This window comes from Amphiura filiformis, chromosome 9, assembly GCF_039555335.1.
Source record: "Amphiura filiformis chromosome 9, Afil_fr2py, whole genome shotgun sequence".
Lineage (NCBI taxonomy): Eukaryota > Metazoa > Echinodermata > Ophiuroidea > Amphilepidida > Amphiuridae > Amphiura > Amphiura filiformis.
The window spans coordinates 8,900,392-8,912,916 of record NC_092636.1 but is presented as its reverse complement, the minus strand read 5'-3'; the positions used below and the strand labels follow the sequence as shown (position 1 = coordinate 8,912,916).

The window sequence follows — 12,525 nt, the reverse complement described above, 5'->3', positions numbered from 1 at the left end:
TCTAAAAGCTCTATTTTGATTGGTTACTCAGATGACTATATCTTGTAATTAACCAATCAGGGGCTCTGTAAGAAAATCAGTAGTGCCCACAGGGTTAAAACTGACAGACAAACAATACATTTTATACATATAATCAAGGAAAAAAATATTTGACACACTTCGACAAAATATTGGAACTCTTCATTGTTGCTCTGCTAGTCCAGTGAAATTAGCATAACTATGTTTGATGAGAAGTGCAAACCTTCCCCTTTCCCCCTGAACCAATGTTAGGGAGACTGGAGAGCCCAATGTCAAAATTGCTTTCATCAATATTGAATTGGAGAAGGGCAGTGATATACAATTAGTATGCCAGTGTGTGCCAACATTACTTCCCTTGATACCGACACTGCACACAGGATGAAAAACATAATAATATTCTTTATATTTTCAACTTCTAACAACAGTGAATAAAAGGGATGAGTTATAATGTAGGGGTTAATGAAAAGGGGTCCTATCTGCAATAGCTGCCCGGTGTCATATAATAAAAATGTACAATATAGAAACTGCCAAATGTCTACAGAGCAGCTATTGCAGATAGGCCCTTCTTGCACCAAACCCTTAATTTGTACCACATTGATCCAGGCATTCCCAATAGAATGCACCCTAATAGATAAGAGGGACGACCTACAATGTACATAATTACAGGTAGATTGTAGGTCCATGGTTTAAATGTGAAAAGTAATGTGTGAGTCCTTGTTTGCCAGCAAACACTGACGCATTGTTGAAAGTACTACTTGTATTTGTAGTTTTCATGGCATGTTTAAAACCGCCAATATTTTTCCTAACGTGAATGTTAAAAATGTGGACAATGGACATTATCAGTACACGTAGCAAGTCAACGCACCAGTCTTTATTCTTCCTGTCTTTTTTCCCTTTTTTCTTTCCTCCTTTAGCTTTACCACCGGTATCCTCATTCAAGTCCTCTGCCTGGTCGATTGATTCAGTTGCTACGTCCTCATCTCTGAAAATCACAACAAGATGAACAGAATATATAGCTAATGGCATAATACGAACAGCAAAGTGGGAGAACTGTGATTAACTTAACATACGGTACCGGTAACTCTCTACTATTTACTTCAATGATGTATGCTCTCATACACAAACAACTGCATAATTTACTTCTAAAATTTGAACTAAAAATTTGAATTAAAAATGTACCATCTTGCTTCAATACTGGTATAGCGGTTCGTTCAAGCATATCGACAGACCAGTCCCTCGCCTTTCAATAAACAATGATGTCATGAGGTCTATGCAGGTCTAGGACTTTATCAAAATATGTATTCAGAACATAAAAGTTGCTATAAATTTGTGGCTTCCCAAGTTTTAACTTGTGGAACTCATGTTTTATGCATTTTATAGAAGGATACATCAATGCAAATATGCAAACGTAAAATTTGGCATAATATTTTAATTCCGAATTAACTTCCTTCAACTTCAGACAGACTTTGGAGTTTGGACAGACAGTAAGTTATGACAGTATAAAATTAATAAATGAGAACAACAATTAGGCAGATTCGTACAATTTTGAAGTTGCTTTGATTTCTTTAAAAGTGGTTTCATCTTATAGATCTTGAAAAATGCAAGTAAATAAGTGGTCTCCCATCTCTGTAGGGTAAAGCATTCCAAAGTTAGGACATTTTATGTCGTCAAGATTTTCAGCTATTTTGATACCCATTTGGGGGGCAAATGTTTGTGACCAAAGAAGACAATCTAGCTGCCTGTAGTAGTTTTATGGACGGTAAAGAAAAATTGTTTTCAGATATTAGACAAAATTTAAAATTGTATTTCTGTCAACACCAAAGATCAATGAAATCTTTTCATTCAAGAACATTATACAAAGAGTCCCAACATTTTTAGAATTTGCGAGCATAGCAAGCCAAAAAAAAAAAAAAAGGATTTTTCAAAGTTTTTTGGTCAAAAAGTCCAAATTTAGGGAAGAAAGTCCACTTTTCACAAAACTGCACCCTTAGAAAAAAGACCACTTTTTCAAAATCAGCACTCCCACACAAAAAATCCTGGCTACGGGCCTGGAATAGTCTCATGACACGATAGCTGCCAGGAATGAATTTTCTAATTTTGAGTACCCTGTAAAAAAAAGTGAACCAACACAGATTTATGAAATGTTGCATCGCAATTCAATGATTTACAACCACCATCCATTGCTTCAGAATTTTGCAGGCCTTCAGATTCATGGCTGGTTTGGAGAACCTGACTGGATTCTCGTAGTGTAGTTTTACATGAATCCACAGATTCAGACTTGAGTTATAGGTGACCCTTGGCCTGCGAGCGCCTTACATTGTACAACAGCCATTACACAGTCAATGCAGGCAGTGTGACAGACTTGAGTTATAGGTGACCCTTGGCCTGCGAGCTCCTTACATTGTACAACAGCCATTACACAGTCAATGCAGGCAGTGTGACAGACTTGAGTTATAGGTGACCCTTGGCCTGCGAGCGCCTTACATTGTACAGCAGCCATTACACAGTCAATGCAGGCAGTGTGACAGACTTGAGTTATAGGTGACCCTTGGCCTGCGAGCTCCTTACATTGTACAACAGCCATTACACAGTCAATGCAGGCAGTGTGACAGACTTGAGTTATAGGTGACCCTTGGCCTGCGGCGCCTTACATTGTACAACAGCCATTACACAGTCAATGCAGGCAGTGTGACAGACTTGAGTTATAGGTGACCCTTGGCCTGCGAAGCGCCTTACATTGTACAACAGCCATTACACAGTCAATGCAGGCAGTGTGACAGACTTGAGTTATAGGTCACCCTTGGCCTGCGAGCTCCTTACATTGTTCAACAGCCATTACACAGTCAATGCAGGCAGTGTGACAGACTTGAGTTATAGGTGACCCTTGGCCTGCGAGCGCCTTACATTGTACAACAGCCATTACACAGTCAATGCAGGCAGTGTGACAGACTTGAGTTATAGGTGACCCTTGGCCTGCGAGCGCCTTACATTGTACAACAGCCATTACACAGTCAATGCAGGCAGTGTGACAGACTTGAGTTATAGGTGACCCTTGGCCTGCGGCGCCTTACATTGTACAACAGCCATTACACAGTCAATGCAGGCAGTGTGACAGACTTGAGTTATAGGTGACCCTTGGCCTGCGAGCCCCTTACATTGTACAACAGCCATTACACGGTCAATGCAGGCAGTGTGACAGACTTGAGTTATAGGTGACCCTTGGCCTGCGAGCGCCTTACATTGTACAACAGCCATTACACAGTCAATGCAGGCAGTGTGACAGACTTGAGTTATAGGTGACCCTTGGCCTGCGAGCGCCTTACATTGTACAACAGCCATTACACAGTCAATGCAGGCAGTGTGACAGCTCTTTTGACACGTGAAAACATTACCATATTAATCATTTAGTGCCGTACTATTACGCTGACTTTCGTATTCGGCGAGGAGGACAATTTCGACCTCCTCGTTTGTTTACAAACAGAGAGGTAGACAAAAGGCCTGTCAAAACTGTTCCACTTGTCCAAATACTCAAGTATCAACAGGATGGTCCACAATAGAGTGATTAACGCAGCATGAATAGGGGATTAAAAAACTGTGAAGTAGGACCATGTGCTTCTTTTGTCCAATTTGCCATCAAGATTTCGAATGGAAACAGTTTAGACCCAGAACACGATCATGTCAGAAATTAATATTTTGTTCTGGGTCTGATTATTCGGACTAATTAATCATATTCCCGACGGCGATACATGGATCTAAAGTTATTATTTAAATCATTTTTCATTTGATGACTATGGGTACTAGGTAGTTGCAAACAGTGTTCGAAATAAGCACTTATCCTCTTGTCCAAAAATCACTGGGGACAACCATATTGAGCTATGTACTTATCCCCTGGACAACCATATATTTTACCTCCAAAATCATGATTTATAAAATATAAAACTTGACATTAAATTTTGACTTTTAGAAACAAAGTAAGGAAGCAAATAGGAAAAATAACAAATATATTTGGGACATGTTATTTATTTTGCTTGGCCTTACCCAATTATGGCTGTGCTTGAGATCCGCATGATCAGAACAAAAGACATTTGATTTTTTGCACTCAAAAATATGCCGCACATTTTGGGGACAACCAAAATGTTTTGAGGACAAGCATAATTTATGCTTTAGTTATCCTCTGGACAACCTCCATTATTTTCCTTATTTCGAACACTGGTTGCAAATATCGCAAAATAGGTTTTGTGTTTATAAATGTTAATTGCAATCACTGTGATTGCAATATTAATAAAGAACATTAAATTTAAAAGGATAATAATGTGACGATGGAAAAACTTTGCACTGTGATTTATGATATGGGTAAATTATGTCAAGCTAGGGTATGAGGTCGTGTGTCACGGTCAGGGTTGTTCCATCTATTGTCCTTACCCAATAGTAACCATGTAAATCGTTGAATTTTTTAGTACAAACGCATTTGGCCCCCAATTCATGGCGCACGACATACATATGGAGTGATCTAGATCGAATAATCAGTCCCCAATACAAAATTCACTTGCTGACATTAACCTGTATCTATGGGGACTGAATGGGTTTCAACGGCACATTGAATGGTAAACATTATGTCACTTTTGAGTTGCACTAGTACTCACTTGGATATATAACACACTCCAAATTGTTGCTTGCATTAACAGAAAAGGTTTGCTGTACAATCGACGTCAAAAACCATTCTACATTCCTTGCACAAAAGGTATTTTTAAGCTTTCGTTTAGACACAGCATCTTCCACATGTTCATATTTATTTGTATATTTAAAATGGCTTGCCGAAGAGGTCAATGATTGCATTGACCTCATGCATAATGCATATTGATTAGTCTATTTTTCAAATTGGGGTGTTTTGATCACATTGATGGGCGTGCTGACAACTTCATCAGGGGATAGCCAGAGAAGTACTAGTACGTCCCACCCCCCTGACGCGGTTGGTATTTCCCTTAAGAAATAATGGAATATCCCTTGTCAATTTGCAGATGACACAGGTCATACCGGGTTACCGGGTCAACCATGATAAATTTTGACGGCCAAAACAACACAATGTGATTTATGATACTCTCGAAGAAAGTTCTGGCAAAAAATTCACTTTTTCAGTGCACATCGAGAAGTTTGAAGTATTGCAGAAGAGTGAGAAGTAAGTTGTTATCACACAGTAAATTACGGGTGAAAAATAGCATGTAAAATGAAAAGGACAATATCGACCTCTTCGGCGAATAGCAACTTAGTCTTAGCAGCGTTAATACGGCACTAGGAGTGATCCAGTTGTGAATGATGGGAAACTGGGTGTTTCTTTATTTTAGGGGGTTTTATTCTTACATAATATAGCTGCCTTGTGGAAGTACAGTGTTATAACCCTAACCCGAACCCTAACCAGTGCAGAAGGCAGCTATTTACATGTAAAAATAAAATAAAACCCCCTAAAAACTAAAGTAAACTTAAGGGGGTACTACACCCCTGCCAAATTTTGTGCCTATTTTTGCATTTTTCTCAAAAATTATAGCACATTGGTGACAAATAAGATATGTATATTATAGGGGCAAGGACGACAACGACTGCACTGGAAATTTTATTTCAGCACAGACAACAGTTGTGGAGTTACAGTCAAAAATGAGGAAAACCAATATTTGATCAATAAATCAATAACTACTTGCCTTGAGTTGCTGAATTTTCTGTGCAGTAGTTGTAGTCCTTGCCCCTATAATATACATATCTTACTTGGCACCTATGCGCTATAATTTTTGAGAAAAATGCAAAAATAGCCACAAAATTGGCCAGGGGTGTAGTACCCCCTTAAGGAATGCCGGAAACTGAAAGCCAAAACTAGCTCGAGATACTCTAGCTAAAATACAGGTTTACATTTACTATCTTACATTATCTTGCTGTATTTCAGCTAGAGCGCCAGACAACAAGCTTCCAGGTTTTTTGGGAGAACAATAGGGGAGATTGGGGTTAGTTGAAACATTTTTCACAAAATCGTCTTTTTAACGCAAACTGATTACTTTCAAGAAACACTAACCATATCAGTATAAACATATACATACATGCTACAAATACAGCCTTAAACTTTATTGGACCTGCTTATGATTATTCATATAATCCAATTTGAAAATTTGAAAAAAGTGTTTCAACTAACCCCACCCCTGGGGTAAGTTGAAACATAGGTGGGGTTAGTTGAAACATGGCTTGTAAAAATTTCAAAATAATTATTATTGTGTTGTTAGGGTTATACTTCCCTTGAAGGCACCCTTTAACATACAATCAGTGTGAAAAAATGAATAAATAAATATGTGGGAGCGGGTCAATACTTTGGACACAAGGTGTGAGTGTCACCATGGACAAAAATATGAGAAGCCTAAAATATTATAAAATGTACTTTCTGTGTGCACTTTTTGCTTGTATTATTGCTTTTTAACCATATTAAAGCAATATTGAAGAAATGGTAAACATGTTACAAATTTTAAAAAGTCAAATTTTTAACCATATTTTTCTATCACGATTTTCACGTTTCAACTAACCCCACCTCAAAAGTTTCAACTAACCCCGATGCCTATTTTTACATTTCAAAGTTCATTACACAAAATAAGAAATACAATAAATTTTTTATTTAACATTATTCTGGGACTTACTACTAGTGCTTATGATACTCAAAAAATAATCCCCTGAATCTTCAAACAACATGGAGATAACGCATCTTTTCTGAGGGGTATAAAAATTAGTCAGCAAGTCAAAAAACAGATATTCCTTTCCCAAGCCAACACTGGTGGGGCATCAGTGCTGTTGCTAATTTGGTGGATGACCCTTACTAATACCTATTACTAGGTGCCAGTATTTTACCAAATTAATTTTTTGTGTCAGAAAAAAAAATACAATGTTTCAACTTACCCAGTGTTCCAACTAACCCCAATCTCCCCTACTGTTACGTAAGACGAAGAAGAGACCCGCCCCGGAGCCCGCCCTACTCATTATTTCATTGTACTTATTGCAATTTGCCTCCACACATTACGTAATCAACACAAAGCTTTTGTGAGGACTAGTGAGTGGATAAGAAATTGACAGCGGAGGATACGATTCATACGAACGACACACCAATTTTTAGTTGTCAATCATGAATTGCTGCAACGTTTTAGTATTTTACTGCATGGCATTTTGCAAGCACCATGCCAAATTATGCCGTATTTTTCCAAAGATCATCTTATCTGAAGTAAGCTGAATGCGATCTGTACTTTTGTAACATTCCGATCGCTTTTGATCACCTATTATCGGCGAATTTGCTTGAAAACACATGTATGAGTTCATGTTGTGTAAACATTAGCATTGCAGGGCACGGTGGCTCAGTGGTTACGGCCTTGGACTCATAATCTGAGAGCTTGCTCGGCGTGCGTGGGTTCGATTCCCGTCCCACCACCGTGTTGCGCCCTTGGGCAAGGCGCTTTGCCTCGCTTGCCTCACCCCACCCAGGTGCAATGGGAAGCTGTTAGGGGTAGTCACAGTCGTTGTACTGATGGACCCTGCGCCACCTGTAGGCTGCAAACGTGGTTCCGACATATTCTAATGACGGCGGAATAAATGTAAAGCGCTTTGAGGCTGTTTACGGCATAAAGCGCTATATAAATATCTACATTTATTGACACAAATGAAATTACGATGCAATACAATGCAATTTGAATGCGTAGCAGATCTATAGAAATAATGTTGCCCGGTTTTATGCAGAACCACGTCTGGCCAAAACGGTAGTATTTATCCCCGGGTATAAATTATCAAACAAACGAAACATCAGACAAGTATTCATGTATTAGATCATGTATAAACTGAGTGAATATAAACTTAAACTTCTATTTAACCTGTACCATGGTACTGTCAATCTGTCATCATCATGATCATGCCTGTCATTGCCTAGCGCCTACACATGACATGGACCATCACCATCATCCATGTCATCAGCATGCATGCATCATTGCATGTCAAATTGTCATCATGTCTAAATTAATTCAATTAATAACATATATCCTCGTCAATATTTGGTACTTACACATCATCAGCAGCTTTAGCATTGCGTCCTTTTTTAGGTTTACCCATAATGAAAAGATATCATTGGTTTATATATGAAAAATATCTAAAATTACACAACAAAGACGCAATATGCTTCCCCAAATTTCTCACACATGTCGCGATAAGTATATTATAACGTGCATATTTTGAATTCAATTTATATTTGACCTTTGACTAAAATAAAACTGAAAAACATGACATTAAGCTTTAGATTTAAAAGAAAGCCAAGGTATTTGATACGTTTAACAATTTTCATACGTGTTATGTCAAAATATTCTGGAAATATCTCCGTAGTTTATAATATTTCGCGGGGTTTTACTTTAAGTATACGTTATAAATTTAGATAATTTTATTTCAAAGCAGCTGTTAATTTTTAATATTTTTCTATACTTGATTGCATGATTTAAAATGTATTCATTAATAGCTGCTGCACTTGATTTAGGAAACAGTAAGTGTTTCTGGATTCCTGTACCTCGTAATTTATCTAAAGCATGATGTAATCTTTGTTTGCTTGTTTTCTAGATAAGAATTTCAAATTAATGATTGGCATTTTAGGTGTCAAAACGATAAAGATATCTTCTTAAAAGAAAAAGAAACAAGTATTATTATTGACAGGTGTCTTCGTGAAAAAATGTGATTTTAAAAACACTGAACATCAATTGTGCAATCCCGATGGTCACACCACATTTCGCCAAAATACATTCTAGAAACGCTTGCTGTTAGAATAAGAAAAATTTTAATGCTAATTTATTGCACATTCTAGGGAAGCGTGGTTACCTTTTAAAAATAACCGAGTGAGAGGGTTTTCAAGAAAAAAAATTTCCTGTCAAAACTGAAGCATCCTCTGTATAAAAGAAAATATGAATATTAACTGCACATCATATATAACGATTCGTGATACCCAATTATGGCGCATTTGATGCCGTTTAAGAGGCAGAGAATTTTATTTCCATTTTATATACGCCAAAATTTTTTTTTAATTGAGCAAGAATAAGGATAGAAAAAACGTTGAAAATCCTATGTGAATATTACATTAGACCCGGCAAAAGATTACTGTTTCGTTTTTATGGTAATCTAATCTTTTATTTCCTGAAAAAACATTTGGGGTCTAAAATGGAATTTTTATGTAATTGATAAAAACATCGAACGTGTATACAAGAAAAATGGTAGGTTCCTCTATAGTATTTTACTGACCATGGAAATGTACTGACACCGTGAGAGCACGTGTCAAAATCGATATCATGTATTGTCCATATAGACGCGCATTTATCATGTTTATGGTCGGATTAACAACAACTGAGCGCTATTAATACACATTAATGTATTTAGGCAAATAAAATTCCAAAATATGGTACGTTTTCTGCTTTTGCTTGTCACGTGGTATGCCTATATTGAAGTTGCGATTATATCTTCAAATAAGTTTCAAATGAATTCCATGAAGACAAGTGGTCGAGTGGTCTAAGGCGCTAGGCTCATAGAGCATTATAAGCGGCGCCGTGAGTTCGAACCCCGCCTCTGCCAAATTTTAAAAGAAGCAGAATTTAAATTTTACTTTTTAAATTTCATATTGGGGAAATGTGACTGGGAGAATTTATGTATGGCGTGGAGTGGTGTGCCCGATGGTCTTTTTTTTTTTTTTTTTTTTTTTTTTTTTTTTTTTTTAATTCCCTGTGCTTGGAACTGATGGAGGGAGAAAAGACATACATAATGAGCCATCAGTTCCCAACGATCATGAACAATAATTACATAATCAAAATATTCTTTTTGAGCAACAGGTACAAAAAGAGACAGACGAGACAAAGACTATGGACGAAGACAACGAACACCCACACTCATACAAAACATACAGAAAGACAACTGAACAAGAAAAAAAAAGGATTCATATTCTACTCACACACTTAAACAAATCTAGCCATGATATATACATAATATACATAATATAAAAGTTACTTGAAAAAAAAAACACAATCAAATTTTATCGATGTCGAAAGAAAACTTTTTTAAGTGCTTGCCAAGATTGCCATTTTTCTCAGCAATTTTGTACTCAATGTTGAATTTAAGCTTAACAAAATTGCGGAAATTCTGAAGAGAAGGAGCCACCTGTTGAAATTTGCATCTATGAATATAAAATTTAAGAAAGAGAAATAAAAAGTTAATGCCAGTACTATGAGGAGAAACGTCCTTAGTAACTCCAAATAATCTCTCAAATGTGGAAAAGGTTTGATTCTCCTTAGTTATATCATTGATGAAAACCAAGAGATTATCCAAAGAGGAGTGATAATAGTACATTCACAAAATAAATGCACAAGGGTTTCGGTGGACCTGTCACAAAAGAAGCAATTGGGAGATGTAATTCTGCCTATCTTATGCAGGAATTCATTTGTACAAATAGCCCTATGGAATATTTTGAAGTAAAATGATTTGATTTTAGTATCCATAGAACATTTGAAATTGTTGGCATGAATATCGGACCAATTAATGTCGTCCTCAGCTACATCACATGATTCTGTCCAAAATTTTTCAGCATGATCAGCTTTACTACAGGATTTTAGAACAGAGTAGCAATGACGAGTTGCCTTGTCAGCTTTGATCAGGCCCTCAACAATTTCATCAAATATATTCACATCAACATTAGGAGAATGGTCTTGCAATCGCTTTGCAATATTAAGGGGGTACTACACCCCTCGATAAATTTGTGCCTATTTTTGCATTTTTCTCAAAAACTAATAACACAGTGGTAACAAAAGTTATGTATATTATAGGGGCAAGGAATCCAATTACTACACTGAAATTTCAGTGACCCAAGACAAGTGGTTTGTTATTTATGATAAGAAATAAGGTACAGCTAGCATGTACCTCGTTTCCTATCATATATACTAAACCGCTTGTCTTGAGTCACTGAAATTTCAGTGTAGTAATTGGATTCCTTGCCCCAATAATATACATAATTTTGATTACCAGTGTGTTATTATTTTTGAACAAAATGCAAATGAATAGTCACAAATTTACCACAGGGGTGTAGTACCCCCTTAAAGAGGCTAATAAGCTGTAGGCCTAATAGTAAATTTTCATCGTTTTAATAGCATATAATTTTAATATTTTATATTATTGTTGATAATTGGCTATTAAATTGGCTAGAAAATGTGTTTTCCAAAGATTAGAATGCATAACTTGAAATTAGTCTTTCGTTTTTGTATAGACCTAGGCCTAAAAGTTTTTGGGCTGTCTTGATTGTCCGCAGCATCAGCAGCCGATACGAAAAATGTCCTAAAACTACGGGGCTAAAAACCCGGGCTAAATTCGCACGTTACCCTTATTTCCAAAACTGAATTGACCAAACTATTTATAGTGCCATTGCCAGTTATAGATATTAGAAGACTATTACAGTATTAGAGCTATGATCGTTTTTAACCTATGGGCAATTCCAAGCAAAAGTGGACATGACTCAAAAAAAAAAAAATTGCCTCTATGTATTTTTTTTTTTTTTACTTTCATATTATTCCAAACAGATGTAATGTTCAAGTTCTAAACTTTTTCTGCATTTTTCTAACATTTTGTTAAAAAAAAAATTTCTTCGGAGAGTGTATTTTTAGGGAAAAATCCTGTTCAACTTAGATATTTTCTAAGTGGGCCTATTTTATTAAACAGGGCACTTTTCTTTTTAATTTGATACATTTTATATCTATGAAATATGGTCTTCAAGAAATATCCATCACATTTTAAATAACCCCCGCTAATTTTTTCCTTTCATAGTGTTTTCATAACACTAAATATGGTGTAGCACGAGTTACCGAGAGATGCATTTTTTAATATATTTACAAAATGTTGGCAATTTAATAGACCCTCCCTCGGGTCCGTGGAGAACGACTGGTAATGTAGATTACATAGCATTAAAAATCAACCCAATCAGCGCTCAATGGACTTTCGCGTTCACTTATAATACGAGTATATTTCTATATTGCTGCATGGTTGACTGTGGTGGGTGTAATTAGTGGCGTCGATTTGTGGATGAAGAGGAATGGGTTTTTGGCATTGAAGAAAATAAGGGGGGGAGTTGGCATTTTTTTCATAAGGCATTACGTAATTATTTATTGTTACATTATCCAGAGATGGAACCGAACCGAGACTGGGGGCCAGTCTAGCAATTTAATTGATGCCACTTATTATTTTCCTTCTACTAGTACTAGTCTAGTACTATGTATGCATAAAAGCTCACAAAATATGTTGCCGATAGGGGAGGGGTCTAGTCCAATTAAAAAATCGTGAAAATCTGTGTTGACGTTCCTTTATTTGATAGGCCTATATATAATCTTGAACTTTTACAAATTACTTAAGTTTGACATGCTTTATTTGAAATGATTTCATATTGAAAGCTACTGAACTTAAATGGAATTTTTTTAAAAGATATCAAATCGA

The 12,525-nt window shown here is 36.4% G+C and overlaps 1 protein-coding gene across 1 annotated transcript in view; it reads right to left on the bottom strand.

Annotated features, from left to right (window-relative positions):
- Nucleotides 1–8,246, bottom strand: part of LOC140160588 (eukaryotic translation initiation factor 5B-like) — a 44,566-nt gene extending 36,320 nt beyond the window's left edge. The window contains exons 1-2 of the mRNA XM_072183829.1: nt 8,090–8,246; nt 884–1,000 (exon numbers count right to left, since the gene is read on the bottom strand). Of these exons, the coding sequence (XP_072039930.1) occupies nt 884–1,000; nt 8,090–8,136 (164 nt within the window). The 5' untranslated portion in view covers nt 8,137–8,246. The remainder of the gene's footprint in view (nt 1–883; nt 1,001–8,089) is intronic.
- Between the last annotated feature and the right edge of the window lie 4,279 nt (nt 8,247–12,525).